General features: G+C 43.5%; 1 protein-coding gene across 2 annotated transcripts in view; it reads left to right on the top strand.

The window, feature by feature from the left end:
- The window catches only part of ANXA6 (annexin A6), a 139,319-nt gene that overhangs the window by 86,594 nt on the left and 32,522 nt on the right, over positions 1-20,203 (top strand). For both annotated transcript variants that reach the window (XM_073621111.1, XM_073621110.1), the window contains exons 14-18: positions 1,360-1,444; positions 6,442-6,523; positions 6,978-7,072; positions 7,981-8,094; positions 10,243-10,333. In XM_073621111.1, the coding sequence (XP_073477212.1) occupies positions 1,360-1,444; positions 6,442-6,523; positions 6,978-7,072; positions 7,981-8,094; positions 10,243-10,333 (467 nt within the window). The remainder of the gene's footprint in view (positions 1-1,359; positions 1,445-6,441; positions 6,524-6,977; positions 7,073-7,980; positions 8,095-10,242; positions 10,334-20,203) is intronic.

The following is a 20,203-nucleotide window of genomic DNA, read 5'->3' as shown; positions in this document are numbered from 1 at the left end:
TCCTGCCCCCTCCGGTGACTTACAGTCACTGCTCTCTGCTCACTGAAGAGTGAGAACTGAGCGATCAACGGTCTTTGATCGCTCAGTTCTCGGTCTTACAGGCGGACGGGAACAGATGTTGTTATATGTTGCAGTGGGCTAATAAGCCATGTATAGGGATCACAAAACACACTTGACTTATTTTTTCCAGCACACTGCAAGGCAATGAATGCTTTTTTACTGCATGCATTGCAATGCGCTGAAAATTAGGTGCATTTGCTTTTTTATGTGCCTGCTGGGGTGCGATTTAAAATAAATGGCAACATACCCCTTAGCACATTAGCACATACATTGCACACTGTTGTAATCACTTTCAAAACACATGAAAAAGTTGGTGAACATGCACTACATCATACAAGATCAAGGGTAAATGTGGCCTAGTGCTAACCTGTACTAATGCCCTGTACACATGGTCGGATTTTCCGATGGAAAATGTGTGATAGGACCTTGTTGTCGGAAATTCCGACCGTGTGTAGGCTCCATCACACATTTTCCATCGGAATTTCCGACACACAAAGTTTGAGAGCTTGCTATAAAATTTTCCGACAACAAAATCTGTTGTCGGAAATTCTGATCGTGTGTACACAAATCCAACACACAAAGTGCTACACATGCTCAGAATAAATTAAGAGACGAAAGCTATTGGCTACTGCCCCGTTTATAGTCCCGACATACGTGTTTTACGTCACCGCGTTCATAACGATCGGACAACTTTGTGTGACCGTGTGTATGCAAGACAAGTTTGAGCCAACATCCGTCGGGAAAAATCCATGGATTTTGTTGTCGGAATGTCTGATCAATGTCTGACCGTGTGTACAGGGCATAAGAGAAGTGTAAAAGGCTCTAATTGCTGACCTCTCTTTCTGAAAAGGTTCATAGCCCAGGAGTCATGCTTCTCCAGTGGCTATAATAACTTATGAGTCAATGACCTGCAAAACATAAGCAGATCAGGAGTTTTAACATTTTAATGTGCAAGTTTGTTCTAGGTTAGTGACTCAAAAAGTATGCAAGCAACAGCAGTTAGCATTTTCAGAAACAGGTCAGCAATGGCAAATGTCATATTTCTCTTCCATTAAGGTAGCGGAGCATGACCTGAAAAATTCAGGCAAAGCAGTTACTGTTGTGAATGATGATATAAAACAACCCATAGAATCAGAAGCCTTCACCTGCTCAGTCATGGTAAGCAGTTGGAAACTGACTGATTTGACCTGGCTGCCCTGGGTTGTCGTATACACCACTCTTTATTCTGTGTTTTGATGAAATGATTCCAGAATTTCAGTCTTAACTTCCCATGTGAGTTGTTCCTCTTCATTTTTTTAGCGCCGCTGGGGAATTTTTCCCAGAAGCCGCCCAAGCAGCCTATCAAAGATGGGAGCTTAGTGCCACACTTGCTTCACGTATCGAGGTTGGAACATGGGATATTATCCCCCTTTTCTTTTATTGCACCTGCTGCTTAGAGGCCAACCTAACCCAGCTAGAAGCCTCACAGCCTCCATTTCTGCTGCTTGCTTGCCTCAGACTTGTACTGAGGGAAATAAGAGTTGCCATCACTCTTCTCCTTCTGAAAGTGTTATTTTCCTGGCTGTCATGTTGATCCTTGAACTTCAAAAAATTCTGAATCACAGAACAAGTATTCCACTAGTGATATCAAACTGGCGTTGGAACTCCCAATCTGCATACTTATTCTGGGTCACTGACTCAGAAATTATTGAAGTTGGACAATCAGCATGATGACCATGTAACTAGCATTTTTTCAAAGAAGATCAGAACAGGCAAGCTCTTTTCCCTCATTACGTTTCATTTCGGCTAGGTTCACACTTAATACGGATGCGGCTCCTAGCAGGGGTGCGGTGCTTCCCTGTTCTCCGTTTCAGGGACCAATCAGGCCCAAATTTTTGCCTAAATTCAGACCTGAAACTGAGCCAAAGGCCGCTCCATTGTGGGCCGGTCACAAACTCCTGTCCACATCCAATTCGCATACGTGTGAACCAAGCCTTAAACCAAGCTAACATGCGTGCTTTCACTAACCATGTCATTTTGTTTCTTAAATTGTACTAGATATCTTGCTAACACTTTGCTTCTTCAGAAAACAGCACTGGTAATTGTTTTATTTTTATGTTGCCTTTGGGTCTTTCCAATGCATTCTGGCTTCAGGCATAAGAGAGTAATGCATTGTGGTCACGTTTCTCTTTCTGCCTGTTTACTCTGAATGAATGTGGAGTGTTATTTGAAGGGTGGCATGCTGATCTGTCCAGCCTTTAGTTGACTTACTAAAGGCAAATATAAATATCATAAATTAAACACTGCGCTATCAAAAAAGATGCAGAAAAGATGAAGCAGCTACATACAGTGCAACAAACAACCACAAGAATACAATGTAAAAGAAAAATGTAGCGCATAGACACCTAAAATGTAAAAATCTACAAAGAATGTTCATAAATGGTAACACACTCTATACAATGAATAACTCTGGAGTTTCTCATCGTGAAGTGGATAAGTGAAATCAATCCAAAAAACCGTGTATGATTGAAAATTGTCCCACTGATTGAAGATGGGTAAGTGAAAAAGGCAGTTGAAGCTCAGGCATAGGCAGATAGTTAAATCCCCGAGATCATATCCATCGGCTGTATAAATCTTGATAAGGTAGTGTGTAAAAAACTCTTACCAGATATACTGGACTCCCATGTCAGCGACAGGGAATCACTTAGGCAGGGTGCCCCACCGGGCGTTGGAAAGGATTGTCCTGGCTCACCGAACCCTCCTGGTCAGACTCTGCATGGATCTCCAGGGGTCACCAGGTAGGTCCTCGCTATGAATGGCCAAAGTGCGAATCGAAGGGAACGGAACCTCTCCGCTGGAACTGGAGTGGGAACTGGATTCTCATTCAAATAGCATGTGGAAAAAGGAACAGATGCCTCCACATAGTGTAGATGAAAAAATTGTTTTTTTATTGCTAAAAAGCCTGATAACAGTTAAAAAATGCGATCACAATTAAAAAAAGCAAAAATGGGCAACAAAGAGGATGCTGTAGGTGTCCGACGCGTTTCGACCCAAAGGTCTTCTACTGGGGCATAAAGCATCCTATCTAAGTTGCCTTATATTTATAACAAAAAGATTAGTATCAACCAATAACTGGTTAATAGTACTATTAATACTAAATACTATAATACTAAAGGCAAATAGACTGTGCACTCTGCAAGTGCAATTGCTCCGGAGCTTAGTAAATGAGGTAAAGCTTCACTTTGCAAAGAATACCCAATCACATGCAAGGAAAATAACAAAACAGCATCCTTGTTTGCACATGATTGGACGATGGAAGTCAGCAAAGCTTCTGCTCATTTACCAAGCTGTGATTAAACTTCACTTGCAGAGTGCACAGTCTATTTGCCCTTAGTAAATCAACCCCAATGTTTTCTATGAAGCTAGACATTGGGGGTTATTTACGAACGGCAAATCCACTTTGCACTACAAGTGACTGCAAGTGCACTTGGAAGTGCTCTCACTGTAAATCTGAGGGGTAGATCTGAAATGAGTGGAAGCTCTGCTGATTTTATCATCCAATCATGTGCAAGCTAAAATGCTGCTTTTTATTTTCCTTGCATGTCCCCCTCGGATTTACAGTGACTTTACTTCCAAGTACACTTGTAGTGCAAAGTGGATTTGCCTTTTGTAAATAACCCCCATTAGTATTTAGTGGCAGATCAGCCTACTGCTTTGAAATGAAGTGATTCGGGAACAGAAAACTGTGATGTTCAATTATGAAAATCTCATTACACTAGAATGGCTGCCTGACATTTCCCAAAGGAGGCAAATCAAATTGACTTCCTTCATTAGCTTAAATAAATAATTTGTTTATAACTGAGAAAAAGGTCTTTTGATAATGTAATTGATGCTCTGAGTGTGTTTTGCCTCTGTGTGCTCTGTTTCCTTCTAAGTTGTTGTTGGAGTTTGACTTCACTATTTATTTTTTTGACCATTAGTGATACAAAAGTATGCCTAAAGCATGTTAGATTAAAGGGTTTCTTCACTATTTGTGGACACAGATGGAGCAATTCCCCCATCAACATTGATGTGTTGATGATGGGATTCCTATCCCTTAGCCATTTTTTTTCTCCCGGTGCTGTGGGAAGCTGTCCCCTCCAGTAGAACTAAGCAATTATTGCTAGCTGGTATGACAGACCTCATTTCAGATCTACCCTTCAGATCTAAAGCGGCTGTACTTCCAAGTGCACTTCCAAGTGTACTTGCAGTGCACTTGTAGTGCAAAGTGGATTTGCCTTTAGTAAATCAACCCCTATGTCTCATGAAGCTAGGACAAATTATTAGTTTACTAGGGTAAGCTGTTATAGAGCCAAAGTAAACTATTTTGAAGTCATGGCTGGTTCTTTTGAAGTAAAATTAAGCCATGAGGCTATTTAGTGATCATGGTCAGAAGAAAGGGTAAGCTGTTATAATGCCAAATAAAGTTATTATGAATTGAGAGTTAAAGTAGAACTATAGGGAAAACTTTTTTTTTTTCATCTTTGATAAAGCAAGGGAGGATTGTACCCCTATCACATTTTTTTTCTTCCACCTGTGTCCTTTTGGGGACATTTCCCTTCACTTCCTATCCCATAGACAAAACAGGAAGTGAGAGGAAACCCCTGCAAATTAAGGGAATCCCTTGGGGCCCCCCAGGTCACCATAACCAGTGTCCCCATTGGAAGCTTTCCCCTATATTACTTTTCTGGGGGCAACCCGAAACTTGAGATTTTCTTTTACTTTCAATGATAAACGGGACAAATAGAGAGGGTTCATTTCCCTAACAGGGGGCACAGACAGCAATAAAAACTGACAGGTGTTCTAGTCCATCTCCACTCTATCCAAGTTCCGAAAAAGTTTTGCCTTTAATATTACACCAGGTACTACACTATTGTGACAGCAGGGTAAATTATTACAATATCAAAAGTGAGCTAAAGTAACCATAGTTTCATGGTTTCATCAGCCTAATTTAATGTGACACCAGGGTTAGGTATTAGGCTAAGAAAGCCCATAGATTCAATTCGTTCAGGCTCGGTTCACACTGCTGCGATGCGAAAACCCGTGCAAATCCAGTGCAGATTCCCACATCACATACAACTCGCAGGCAGTTCACACTGCCCTATGCAAACCGCTGAGGGTGTCAATACAAAGTTAATGACACCCCCAGATCAGTTTGCATATTGCAGTGCGAACTGTCAATTCGGACATGAATCGTATCGCATGGGTGTAAACACCCTTGTGATCCGATTCCCAAAAAAGTCTCCTGCATGACTTTGGTCCGAATGTGATGCGAATTCAGCCGTACAATCTGTATGGCTGAATTTACATCGCACAGACATCACATTTGATCTGCACAGCAGTGCGGTGCGAATCACATGCGATGTCTGACATCGCAGCAGTGTGAACCCAGCCTCAATCAGCGGGTAGAACAAACAAAACTGACCCGATTCCCTCATTCACACACTCAAGATGTATGGTGTTGTGTCATTGTGTTCTGACAGTGGGGAGACCTCCCACCAGCAGAGTACACTGATCAGCATTGCAGGCTATAGCCTACAGTGCAGATCGAGCAGGAAAAATTGGTAGATTGGTAGATCAACTTCTGTATACCCACAGTGCCCATATATGGAAATAAACTTTGGCCAGTCCCTGCTGAGCTGGTCAGATTTCAATCCATGTATGGCCGGCTTAAGGCTAGATATACATTGAGCCGAGTGGTGCCATCAGGGCCATCCAGGGCTCAAATTTTTTCTGATTACTGCTTATTTGGCCAAAAAAAGTTTGTTAGCATCACCCAGCTCAACAAATTTCGACTAAAAAAATGAAAAGATTCAGATTCAGTTCACATTTCTTCATCCATGCTGTTTAATGTGGGTAGGGGGAATGAAGTGACATCTCTAAGCGTATAGCTAGCAACATTTATATAGCTATAATGACACTGTTGTATCTAATAGTTATGTCACAGGGTAAGCAATGATTGTACAATATATCTCAAGACACCAGGGGGAGCTATTATTACACAAGAGTGATTATGACACTAGGGTGAGCTATTGTGACATGACAGTTGTCTATTTCTATAGGCCAAATAGCAGTTGGACATCCATCAAGTATTTTCACAGTGCCCAAGGCGGGTGCCTCTCCTTCTGCCCAGCCCTAGTTATCTTTCACCCTTATTTAAGAAACATTTAGCTGGAAATCCCAAAAAAGATGCTGCAAGCATGACTCTTTCTAAGGTACTTAATTGGTTGCCCAACAAGGCATTCAATTAATACACGGCTGTAAAGTATCATAAAGCTATCAAAGAAATAGAATAGTAACAGAACAGTATTGGAAGCCTCTGTTAGTAGATTTGTATGTTCATGCTTAGAATTTCTCCTTCAGTTGAAAGGCACCGTATTTCCTGCTGCTGATTTTAATGCGGACGCTGATGGGAAGGCTTTGAGGAAAGCGATGAAAGGTTTTGGTAAGAATGTCTACAAGCTTATGGATCTACTGTGAGAACGGACTAATGTGAAAATTCACGCTGAACAGTTTGCTTAGGAAAATTTCGGACAAAGCTAGATAATGTGCAGTCATAACTACACTCCAGACAGATATATATGATATAAATGAATGTAGCTTTGTATCCATGAATACACTATTTAATGTATTTTATAAATGCAAGTTGTGTAAGTACCACAATTTCTCCTGGCACCCATCTCTTTCAAACACCTGTACAACAGAGCTCAGACTAGGAAAGGGTGAGGGAGTGGCAGCACATGGAGCCTTTCAGATATGCTGCAGTGTATATCCCTGTGCTAACAAGGAACATGCTGATAGGAGGAGAGAACAGAATGACAGTGAAATTAGATCTTCAGTCTGCTGCTATTTCTTTCAATCATAGGCTATTATCTTAAGTAATGGCATTTTTATTGCAGGTACTGATGAGGGCACCATTATCGAAATACTGACCAAGCGCTCTAATTCCCAGAGGCAAGAGATCAAGAAAGCCTTTAAATCACACTTTGGACGTGTAAGTCTGTATTATGTCTTAGGAGTTGCAGAATGTGTACTAATGCACATGTTTAGGTATGAATAAGCCCCTATAGTTTCCTTTCAGAGCACACTGAACTGCAGCACATAGATGAGAAGTAGCTACATAGGAACAAAGCAAAGTTCTGCTTTAAATACATTTTATTGAAGCAAAATATGAGTTTTGCTGCATGAAAATGGACATGTGAATAGGTCCTTAGGCTGAAATCACACTTTTCCATGCATGTTTTCAGGTGTTTACAGTCAGTTCCATAAATATTAGGACATCAACACAATTCTAATCTTTTTGGCTCTATACATCACCACAATGGATTTGAAATGAAATGAAGATGTGCTTTAACTGCAGACTTTCAGCTTTAATTTGAGGGTATTTACATCCAAATCAGGTGAACGGTGTAGGAATTACAACAGTTTGTATATGTGCCTCCCACTTTTTAAGGGACCAAACGTAATGGGACAATTGGCTGCTTAGCTGTTCCATGGCCAGGTGTGTGTTATCCCTCATTATCCCATTTACAAGGAGCAGATAAAAGGTCTAGAGTTAATTTCAAGTGTGCTATTTGCATTTGGAATCTGTTGCTGTCAACTCTCAATATGAGATCCAAAGAGCTGTCACTATCAGTGAAGCAAGCCATCATTAGGCTGAAAAAACAAAACAAGAGTAAAGGCAAGAGTCCTTATCGGCATACTTGTTATGGGTTAATGACTTTAGGGCATTGAGACAGAAGGATAGACTTGACAACCAGGCAAATAGCATTTGTAAATTGAGAACAATGGCAGCTCTATCAGAAAAGATTTTTGTGAAATTTATATTGAATAATTTGTGCCGTGTATATGTGCAAAATGTGCCCACTCTGCATCATTACAAAGTATTTGTATCTTTTGTAGGACCTGATGGCTGATCTGAAGTCAGAGTTATCTGGAACCTTAGCCAAACTGATCCTGGGACTCATGATGACACCCGCTGAGTTTGATGCTAAGCAGTTAAACAAAGCCATTGCAGTAAATATATTTCTTTACTTTTCTTGGAGCACTAATGATTCATTTTTTCTTTACTTCTGTATAATATAGCCTTCAAAGCTGATGCAAGGGTTACAAAGTAGGGATGCATCTACATGTGAGAGAGATAAATGATTAAACATATTGGCTTCTAAAACTAGAGCCATCTCTCTCCCCCCCCCACTCACACACACTTTTGTGTAAGTTCTTGTTAACCTTAAAGTGGTCGTAAAGGTACAAGGTTTTTTTTTTTTACCTTTATGCATTCTCTGCATTAGAGTGAAAAAAACTTCTGTATCAGCCCACTCCCCCCCAAATACTTATCTGAGACTGATCTCAACCCAGTCTCTCTCTCTCTCTCTTCATAGCGGCAGCAGCGGGTGCCATTGGCTCCTGCTGCTGTCAATCAAACCCTGTGAGGAGGGAGCAGGGGGCTTAGCCGTACTGTGTGTGTCTATAGACACACACACAACCTGGTTTAGGATCAAGCCTGCACAAGTGCAGCTTGTTATGGGGGCACTCTGAAGGGAGGAGAAGCCAGGAGGAGGATCAGGGCTGCTCTGTACAAAACCATTTCAGGTAAGTATAACATCTTTATTATTTAAAAAAAAAAAAAAAAAAATGTACCTTTTTAGAATCACTTTAACATGACACTATGTACCAGATCCTGGACTTCCATTACTTGACACCAGGCTGATGACCTCATGGGACCTTTTTTGAGGGAGGTATGTCTACTAGTTGGAAAAGTAATAAGGGCAGCTCCATAATCAATGGGTTTTCTTATACCGTACCTTATGCCCACATTTGAGCCCACTAAGGTTCATTGAATGGAACCCCATCACCTCTTAAATGATGACAATGTTTTAATCCTGCTAGCCTCTTCACAATAACATGGCACTGCACATGCAAAGAAAAAGTAAAAATAGACCCATGATAGTGGTTAATACAACTCAAGGTATCCAGTTTCCTTGTATCACCTTTTTCTTTGTTGCCTTTTGCATGTGTAACATTCCCTAACATTTGGTTCTAGAAGAACATTCGACCATGAGAGTTAACATTCACCAATCAAGAAACCGGTACAACATTGTAGGCTAAGAAGATTCAACCAGCAGAGAAAATAATGAGGGAGAGTTCTGCACTGTGTACAGTCTATGGAGAATTTTGTGTGAACGGATGAACAAATGAGTGTTCGGCTGACTGTAAAGCAAAACATTTAGCAGTGGTTTTGTGACAGCTTCCTTATGTTTGTTAGGTTGCCAGCACCCGCCAGCATCCTAACAACCAGTGACACATCCCTGCCCAGCACCCGCCAGCATCCTAACAACCAGTGACACATCACTGCCCAGCACCCACCAGCATCCTAACAACAAGTGACACATCCCTGCCCAGCACCCGCCAGCATCCTAACAACCAGTGACACATCACTGCCCAGCACCCACCAGCATCCTAACAACAAGTGACACATCCCTGCCCAGCACCTGCCAGCATCCTAACAACCAGTGACACATCCCTGCCCAGCACCCGCCAGCATCCTAACAACCAGTGACACATCCCTGCCCAGCACCCGCCAGCATCCTAACAACCAGTGACACATCCCTGCCCAGCACCCACCAGCATCCTAACAACAAGTGACACATCCCTGCCCAGCACCCACCAGCATCCTAACAACCAGTGACACATCCCTGCCCAGCACCCGCCAGCATCCTAACAACCAGTGACACATCCCTGCCCAGCACCCGCCAGCATCCTAACAACCAGTGACACATCCCTGCCCAGCACATTCCACTATCAGCTGGGAATTCCTGATCAACAGCAGGGAGAGTAAAATGAAAAAAAAAATGGCATTGGGCTCTCCCCCTAATTCCATACCAGACCCTTCGAGTTTGGTATGGATTCCAGCCAATCAAATCCCTTGACGTCAGCCTTGCATGATCAACCGATACTCACATGTCAGATATCAGGAGACTGTCAGGTGACTGCTCTGCAATACTCAAATGATTGTGCTGGTATGTACAAAAATGTTTCCTGCAGTGGGGGACTTTTTGGAAAAGACACATGACATATGTTTTTCTAAATGTTTCATAATTTAGGTAATTATTTTTCTTTTTTGGCAGACAAATCTCAAAACAATTCGTGTTTATTTTTCTGCAGGGGGCCGGCACAGATGAGAAAGTCTTAATTGAGATCTTAGCTACAAGGAACAACCAGGAGATCCAAGCTATTAATCAAGCTTATCAAGAAGGTGAGCCAAAAAAAAAACATATTACTTTAATTAATTCATAAGATTGATGCCAGAAGGGCGAAGATGACACTCCAATTCAAACACTGTTTATGCTTTCCTATATCATACATAGCCATTATTTTTTTTTGGCAAAAGTAGTGTCATTTTATCAAGATTAAAAAAAAAACTTATCTGGATAAGAGTTCTTGGAGCCTAACCCCAGCCTTTCCTTTAGTCTTGCACAGTTGTACAGACTCCTTTTCTGTACTGAAATAGTTTACTCTGATTTAATTGCACACTGTAAGCTTCTTGCAATATGCATTGGCAGTGTTAGACTGTTTTGCGCCCTAGGCAGGACCAGATACTTGCCAAAAAAAAAACACTTAAATTTTTTTAAAAATAGTATTATATTAAAAAAGCATATGCTATGCAGTCCAAGTCAAACTACTGATAATGTTTTGGGGGGGTCACATCCTTAACTCTCAAGGGACTGGGACTTGTCCTTCACTAGTTGGGGGGGAGTCCTGTCCTTAGCTCTGAGGGGTGCATGCTGGGACTTGCAGTTCTTTATTTTTTTTGGGGGGAGGGGGTCACTTCCCCAAAAGTAATGGACTACAAGTCCCAGTATGAACCCCTGAGATCTAGGGATGTGAACCTCCCCAAAAGTGGAGGACTACAAGTCCCAGCATGAAACCTTGAGATCTAAGGCTGTGACCCCCCCCAAACCTGAAGGACTACAAGTCCCCCCATTAACCCTTGAGATCTAAGAATGTGACCCCTTAGATCTCAGGGGCTCATGCTAGGACTTGTAATCTTTTACTAGCTGGGGGGGGGGGGTGCATCCTCAACTATGAGAGACTCATGCTGTGACCTATAGTCCTTCACTTTTGAGGGGGTCACATCCCCCAAAAGTGAAGGTTAACATGTCCCAGCATGAATCCCTGAGATCTAAGCATGTGACCTCCTCCTATCCCTCTGTGGGTGTCATCTGTTCTCCTCCAGCAGCAGCTCAGCTGCCATCCTTTCTGTATGGGTCTCTACCCAGCTCCCTCATGACATGTAGTTCCATTCCATTCCTGGCGCCTGGCCTCACCTCAGACTGGGACTCTGAAATGCAGTTCCCTTCCCTCTGAGCAGGGGGCCCCGCCGCACAGGCTGGAGGATGTGGGTGGAGCTAAGCACTAGGAGGAAGAGGAGGAAGTTACATCCTCCTCCAACCTCCGCTCTGAATGCTGGGACCTGCATTAGGTGACGTAACTGGTTGCTAGATGCCAGGCAGTCTTAGCAACCAGGCAGTGGGCAGCAGCGGCCAGCGACGAAGAAGAGGAATGGGACACTAATACTGTGAGCGAAACGACGCTGCGGCAGCCTTTTTTGGGGGGCATCACAGCTGCCTGGGGGCAATTTCCACCCTCCTCCAAGCCCAATTCACCCCTGCATCTGCCCCCACCGTGTGTCCTAGGTGGCTGCCTAGTTCCCCTAGCAGTAGCCCCCGCCCTGTGCATTGGACTCTGCACCAACAGAGCACACAGAGCCTGTTTCATTTCCTGGCTGGGGGACATCCAGCATCATCTAGCCTTCTCCATCCCAGCTTTCAGCCTTACTGTCCCTGGCCCTGCTCTTTGATTTATTGGATCTCAGCTCTTACAATCATGGAATCTCAGCATCACATGTGGGTATTACCTATCCTCCAGACTTGACATCTATTCAGATATTTTTCTATTCATATAACTCTTGCCAAGAAACGTCCCGTTGATTGCATCAGGGCTGAGGTCTCTGGAGAAGAGTACAAGGGCAGGGTGCTCTGATGTTTTCAAGAAGCTATGTACAGTACAACAATTTGCTGCCCTGAACCCTCACCCCGCCATAATCTGTTTGCATTGCATAGAGAAGCATGTCTAGGGTCTAAAACAAGGTATAGTGTGCAATGAAAATGGAAAAGTTTATTGAAATATTTCATTAGCATGCATGAGGGGGGAAAGGAAGAGCTTGGGGAGGCAAAATATAGACAGATTAAACTTTAAGCCATCAAGGCCACCGAAATGCATGTTCGAACAATGCTTTATTAAGCCCGGGTTCACACCTATGCGAATTAGAGGTGCGTTTCCGCACCTCTAATTCGCATAGCAGGAGAATGTGACTGGCTACCTATGGAGCCGGTTCACATATCTCCGGGGCGGCTGCGGTGCGCACTGCACAAAAACGCTGTGCGTCTTTGGCTGCGTTTCAGGGCCGAATTCAGGCATAGAATCGGCCCTGATTCGTCCCTGAAACGGTGAACAGGGACGCACAGCGCTCCTGTGCGATCCGCAGCCCGTTGTGGTGTGAACCCGGGCTTAAAGTCTAAACAGTTCAGACACTAGATCTATTTACAAGGATTAAGCAGGGAGGTTGACATGGGAACAACCATCTTGAACTGTATGTTCTGATTTAGCCTAAACCATGGTGTGCATAGAAAGTATCTGCCAATGCTTACACCAAAATATTTTGATGGGTTTGGAAATTCTGCTTCTATACATATACCTACTCCTTTAGGGAAAGTACAGGGTATAATAAGGAAGTACAAGGTCAAGTTTTCTTGTTAATGTGGACTTTTTAGAGACTTTTTTTTTTTTTTTTTTTAAGATGATAATAAGGTCGAGAAAATACTAGAAAATAGATATACTGTGTATACTTACCAGCAATGCAAGATTAAATCCCAGGACCTCAAGAAATAATGATCATGACTAGTGGAGACTTTTCCTGCAAAATCGTGGACACCAGTCAGGCTAGCATCTAGTGGAGATTAAACACAGATAGCACAGGGAAAGGCCAAGCAAAAGAAATGCATAAGGTGACTGCCTGAAACAAATTTACTCACAGCTTATATTATTAAAGGTTCAATCCAGCCAAGACATACTATTTAAAGCCGAACTAACTATAGGAAATTTTTTTTTTTTTTAAATATTGGATAGCGTAAAACAGGGGTGTTGCTAGGTCTGCAAAAGATCTGGGGCTAAAGCCCATAGCAGCGGTCACCAACCTGGGGGGCGGGGAACAGGGGCACGCTGGTGGTAAGCAATTTTTCACGGGCAAAGGAAGGCTGGTGTTGGCATTTCAATCATCATGGCACCATGGTTGATATGGTATCAGGGTGATCGAAGCGCATTGTTTCTATTGTTACATTGTAATATATAATGAAGTGGTTCAACTCACCATAATGCAGAATCAGTGGGAGCCCTGGGCGCGTCACTTGCCACATCTCCTGCCACCAGATGCAGCATGTCACTTGCCACGTCACCTGCCACTATTTGCAGATTGTCACTTGCCACATCACTTGCTACCATTTACAGATTGTCACTTTCCACCATTTGCAGATTGTCACTTGCCACGTCACTTGCCACCATTTGCAGATTGTCACTTGCCATGTCACATGCCACATCACTTGCCACCATTTGCAGATTGTCACTTGCCGCATCACTTGCCACCATTTGAAGATTGTCACTTGCCACGTCACTTGTCACCATTTGCAGTTTGTCACTTGCCATATCACCTGCCACCATTTGCAGTTTGTCACTTGCCACATCACCTGCCACCATTTGCAGTTTGTCACTTGCCACATCACCTACCACCATTTGCAGTTTGTCACTTGCCACATCACCTGCCACCATTTGCAGTTTGTCACTTGCCACATCACCTGCCACCATTTGCAGATTGTCACTTGCCACATCACTTGCCACCATTTGCAGATTGTCACTTGCCACATCACTTGCAGATTGTCACTTGCCACGTCATCTGCGACCATTTGCAGATTGTCACTTGCCACGTCACTTGCCACATCACTTGCCACCATTAGCAGATTGTCGCTTGCCACGTCACTTGCCACATCACTTGCCACCATTAGCAGTTTGTCACTTGCCATGCCAGCCAGTGCCACAAAATGTGCATTGTCGCTGCATTGGTGGCAGGCTGGCAGCACTGGCCCATTTAGTGAGGGCAGGAGAGTGGAGATGCGGGGCGGGCAGTGAGAGATGATGTAATCTCTCTGCTCCCTGCTGCACCTCCGACATTTAAAAGACCCGCGCTGTGAGGGCAGAAGAGCGCTGATGTGTGGTGGGCAGTGAGAGATGATGTCATCTCTCTGGTCCCCGCCACACATCACTCCCACATTGACGTGGCCCAGCTGTGAGGGCGGAAGAGTGGTGACAGGCGGGCGGAGAGAGATGGTGTCATCTCTGCTCGTCTGCCCGCTCTTCTTTGCTCCACCTCCAATGCCGCCCGCCACAACCGCGACCCGCCTGCTCGTCTCTCCTCCACCTCCAATGCTGCAGCCGCAACCCGCTGAAACTTGGGGCTATAGGCGCCACATTCGGGGCTCCAGCCTCGATAGCCACACCCTGGCGATGCCTGTGGCGTAAGGGAGGGTTATAAAACCTGTCAGTTTATTTTTCGCCATATTTGTCCCATTTCAGTGGAAATCCTAGTCTCTAATCCCCTCCCCTCATGACAGGTCATCTTTCCCCTGCCAGTGACCGGTATATGGCTCAGGGACAGGAGGGCGGCGTTATTATTAACATACCGGGCTCCTCCACGCTGTCACTGTCCCTGGCGACCACTGTCAGTTCCTCTCCCACACTTCCAGGCTGTCATGTCATTTCCTCTGCCTGCTTCCTCTGGGGCTCCCTCACAGTCTGGAAGAATGAAGAACAGAGCAGGGAGGCGGTGTGGGAGTTCTTGAGGCATGGGCATTGCAAGCTGGACACTGCATGCATGCCTGGCAGCAGGACCTGGATAGGATCGGCGACATTAAGAGGAATTCCTACAGCTGCTGAATGCCTGTGGGAGGGAGAGGAGGAGAAGCCAGCATTCAGTGGCTGCAGGAGGAAATGGAGGACATCAGTTCCTTTTTATGCCGCCGATCCTATGCAAGTATAAAGAGGGTCATGATAACAGTGTAAAAGCAAGAAGTCCATGAAACAGCACGACCTTCAACAAGGTTAAATGGACTCCAAAGGTGACAAACAAAAGTTCTGATTGCCTAAAGCAAAAATATATGTGATAAATGTCCAACGGTTTGTGAACACAGGAACAATAACCCGAAATGGTAAGTTTCCAAGTGTAGACAGTAGATGTATAGATCCATCCGTAGGAACAACCTCAGAAAAAACATCAATGGATGGGGTAGTAAGTGTATGCTCTTACCGAATCAGGTGGACCCTACTGTCAGCGACATAGAGTCTTTGTGAGCAATGTGCCACACATGGCAGATGCAAGGATGTCCGGATGGTTGGGACCTCTGTAACAAATACCACGGGAACTCAGAGAGCCATACGAATCAACCGTTGTGGCTGGAACTCGAGATTGGAATCTTGTAAGGAGGGTAGACCAAGTGTACCCGGACGGAACACACACTCGCATCAAAGTAATATGTGGAGAAAAAATGATTGCTTCCACATAGTGCAGATAAAAAAGGGCATTTTATTTCTAAAAAAACAATATAATAAAAGTGATCACAATTAACCACTTGAGCCCCGGACCATTATGCTGCCTAAGGACCAGAGGTCTTTTTCCAATTTGGCACTGCGTCGCTTTAACTGCTAATTGCGCGGTTATGCAATGCTGTACCCAAACGAAATTTGCGTCCTTTTCTTCCCACAAATAGAGCTTTCTTTTGATGGTATTTGATCACTTCTGCAGTTTTTATTTTTTGCGCTATAAACGGAAAAAGACCGAAAATTTTGAAAAAAAATGATATTTTCTACTTTTTGTTATAAAAAAAATCCAATAAACTCAATTTTAGTCATACATTTAGGCCAAAATGTATTCGGCCACATGTCTTTGGTAAAAAAAATGTCAATAAGCGTATATTTATTGGTTTGCGCAAAAGTTATAGCGTCTACAAACTAGGGTACATTTTCTGGAATTTACACAGCTTTTAGTTTATGACTGCCTATGTCATTTCTTGAGGTGCTAAAATGGCAGGGCAGTACAAAACCCCCCCAAATGACCCCATTTTGGAAAGTAGACACCCCAAGGAAATTGCTGATAGGCATGTTGAACCCATTGAATATTTATTTTTTTTGTCCCAAGTGATTGAATAATGACAAAAAAAAAAAAAAATATTTACAAAAAGTTGTCACTAAATGATATATTGCTCACACAGGCCATGGGCCTATGTGGAATTGCACCCCAAAATATATTCAGCTACTTCTCCTGAGTACGGGGATACCACATGTGTGGGACTTTTTGGGAGCCTAGCCGCGTATGGGACCCCGAAAACCAATCACCGCCTTCAGGATTTCTAAGGGTGTAACTTTTTGATTTCACTCTTCACTGCCTATCACAGTTTCGGAGGCCATGGAATGCCCAGGTGGCACAACCCCCCCCCAAATGACCCCATTTTGGAAAGTAGACACCCCAAGCTATTTGCTGAGAGGCATATTGAGTCCATGGAATATTTTATATTTTGACACAAGTTGCGGGAAAGTGACACTTTTTTTTTTTTTTTTTTTTTTTTTTGCACAAAGTTGTCACTAAATGATATATTGCTCACACAGGCCATGGGCCTATGTGGAATTGCACCCCAAAATACATTTAGCTGCTTCTCCTGAGTATGGGGATACCACATGTGTGGGACTTTTTGGGAGCCTAGCCGCGTACGGGGCCCCGAAAACCAATCACCGCCTTCAGCGTTTTTAAGGGCGTGAATTTTTGATTTTACTCTTCACTGCCTAACACCGTTTCGGAGGCCATGGAATGCCCAGGTGGCACAAACCCCCCCCAAATGACCCCATTTTGGAAAGTAGACACCCCAAGCTATTTGCTGAGAGGCATGGTGAATATTTTGCAGCTCTCATTTGTTTTTGAAAATGAAGAAAGACAAGAAAAAACTTTTTTTTTTTTTCTTTTTTCAAATTTCAAAACTTTGTGACAAAAAGTGAGGTCTGCAAAATACTCACTATACCTCTCAGCAAATAGCTTGGGGTGTCTACTTTCCAAAATGGGGTCATTTGGGGGGGTTTTGTGCCACCTGGGCATTCCATGGCCTCCGAAACTGTGATAGGCAGTGAAGAGTGAAATCAAAAATTCACGCCCCTTAGAAAGCCTGAAGGCGGTGCTTGGTTTTCGGGGTCCCGTACACGGCTAGGCTCCCAAAAAGTCTCACACATGTGGTATCCCCGTACTCAGGAGAAGCAGCAGAATGTATTTTGGGGTGTAATTTCACATATTCCCATGGCATGTTTGAGCAATATATCATTTAGTGACAACTTTGTGCAAAAAAAAAAAAAAAAAAAAAAAAATTTGTCTCTTTCCCGCAACTTGTGTCGCAATATAAAATATTCCATGGACTCGACATGCCTCTCAGCAAATAGCTTGGGGTGTCTACTTTCCAAAATGGGGTCATTTGGGGGGGTTTTGAACTGTCCTGGCATTTTATGCACAACATTTAGAAGCTTATGTCACACATCACCCACTCTTCTAACCACTTGAAGACAAAGCCCTTTCTGACACTTATTTTTTACATGAAAAAGTTTTTTTTTTTTTGCAAGAAAATTACTTTGAACCCCCAAACATTATATATTTTTTTAAAGCAAATGCCCTACAGATTAAAATGGTGGGTGTTTCATTTTTTTTTTTCACACAGTATTTGCGCAGCGATTTTTCAAACGCATTTTTTGGGGAAAAAACACACTTTTTTAAATTTTAATGCACTAAAACACACTATATTGCCCAAATGTTTGATGAAATAAAAAAGATGATCTTAGACCGAGTACATGGATACCAAACATGACATGCTTTACAATTGCGCACAAACGTGCAGTGGCAACAAAATAAATACATTTTTAAAAGCCTTTAAAAGCCTTTACAGGTTACCACTTTAGATCTACAGAGGAGGTCTACTGCAAAAATTACTGCCCTCGATCTGACCTTCGCGGCGATACCTCACATGCATGGTGCAATTGCTGTTTACGTTTGACGACAGACCGCCGCTTGCGTTCGCCTTAGCGCAAGAGCAGGGGGCGACAGGGGTGCTTTTTTTTTTTTTTTTTTTTTTCTTTATTATTTTTTTGCTTTTTTATCTTATTTTTAAACTGTTCCTTTCATTTTTTTTTTTTTTAGATCATTTTTATTGTTATCTCGGGGAATGTAAATATCCCCTATGATAGCAATAGGTAGTGACAGGTACTCTTTTTTGAAAAAATTGGGGTCTATTAGACCCTAGATCTCTCCTCTGCCCTCAAAGCATCTGACCACACCAAGATCGGTGTGATAAAATGCTTCCCCAATTTCCCAATGGCGCTATTTACATCCGGCGAAATCTAAGTCATAAAATGCTCGTAGCTTCCGGTTTCTTAGGCCATAGAGATGTTTGGAGCCACTCTTGTCTCTGATCAGCTCTATGGTCAGCTGGCTGAATCACCGGCTGCATTCTCAGGTTCCCTGTTGAGACAGGAGAGCCAGAGAAAAACACGGAAGACGGTGGGGGGGGGGGGGGGGCATTCCCTCCCACGGCTTGTAAAGGCAGTCTAGAGGCTAATTAGCCGCTAGGATTGCTTTTACATGAAAGCCGACCGCTGGCTGAAAAGAATGATACCAAGATGATACCTAAACCTGCAGGCATCATTCTGGTATAACCACTCAAAGTTGTGAATGGCGTACCTGAAGACAAAAAAATGGTTAACAATAAAGCACAGTAAACAATAAAGTATAAATAATTACATACCTGAAAAACAAACATGATAAAACATAATAACAATAACAATAACAATAAAACACTGCAGAATAGAATACAGTAAAAAAAGAGCAGAACAATAGAGAGAGAGAATAGAGAGAGAGAACAATAAAATGACAACTATTTTTTTTTATTTTATATATATTTTTTTTTTTTTTACACTTTTTTTGTAACTAACTTTTATAACTGTAACCGGTTCCAGGTTCGGGTCTCTCAAAATGCGATGGCATCTTGGGAGACCCTGTGAAAGTGTGCCTAGTCTGTGCAATGCTGTACCCTACGCTAATACTCAACTAGTGTATGGTAGCGTTCAAAACATTCACCAATGCAAAGACCAGGATTGTCAGGACAGAAGGGACAATAATAGCGGGTGTCACGCCTATATCCGCGTTTGCTGCAGACACAACATCTTTTTGGGGGGGGTTCGTTGGGTAGGGGTACTCGGGAGCACATAAAAATGCCTCTCATGCAGCCGACTGCATTTCGTTGGGGGATGTGAATGGGGGAAGTACGGGCGCTGCAGAAGTGGTGGGTTCCCAATTAGGATTGGCGAATGCAGCAGGAAGGGCACTATGGGCACGACGGGCCTGTGTTTGTCTTTTTGGTGGCAGCGGGACACTACTTGTGCTTGTCACCTCACCAGCTTGAACTGCACTTATGGGACTCGCCACGTCACCAAGTGTTACTGCAGTGCTGGTTTGACTACGACCGGGGTGTACTAGGCCGCTGGTGCTTGCCAGTTCAATAAAAAGCTTCCAAAAAAACTGTTAGCGATCGCAGGGATCAGGCCTGACTCTGCGAACGCTGCAGTTATGCGTTTAGTGTTTTGTAAGTGACAGTGATCGATCGATACTGCACTTGGGTGGGCTGGACTGGGCCGGGCGGAGGGGCAAAACGCAGGTGCTAGCAGGTATCTGGGTTGATCCCGCTAACACTGCGTTTTTGGGAACCCTAAACTGCTGGGGACGCTAGTATAGATCTGATCTGATCGGATCAGATATTGATCCGTTCAGATACTATACCACTAAAGGAGGCGTATGCTGCGTGCGTGGGTGTTAGCGGTACTGGCGCTAACCTGACGCTGCCTGGGGCCGGTGCTTGCTAGTTCACCAAAATGCTACCAAAAAAACTGTTAGCGATCGCAGGGATCAGGCCTGACTCTGCGAACGCTGCAGTTA

The sequence above is a fragment of the Aquarana catesbeiana genome, linkage group LG03, assembly GCF_042186555.1.
Source record: "Aquarana catesbeiana isolate 2022-GZ linkage group LG03, ASM4218655v1, whole genome shotgun sequence".
NCBI lineage: Eukaryota > Metazoa > Chordata > Amphibia > Anura > Ranidae > Aquarana > Aquarana catesbeiana.
This window is presented reverse-complemented; position numbering and strand designations above follow the sequence as displayed.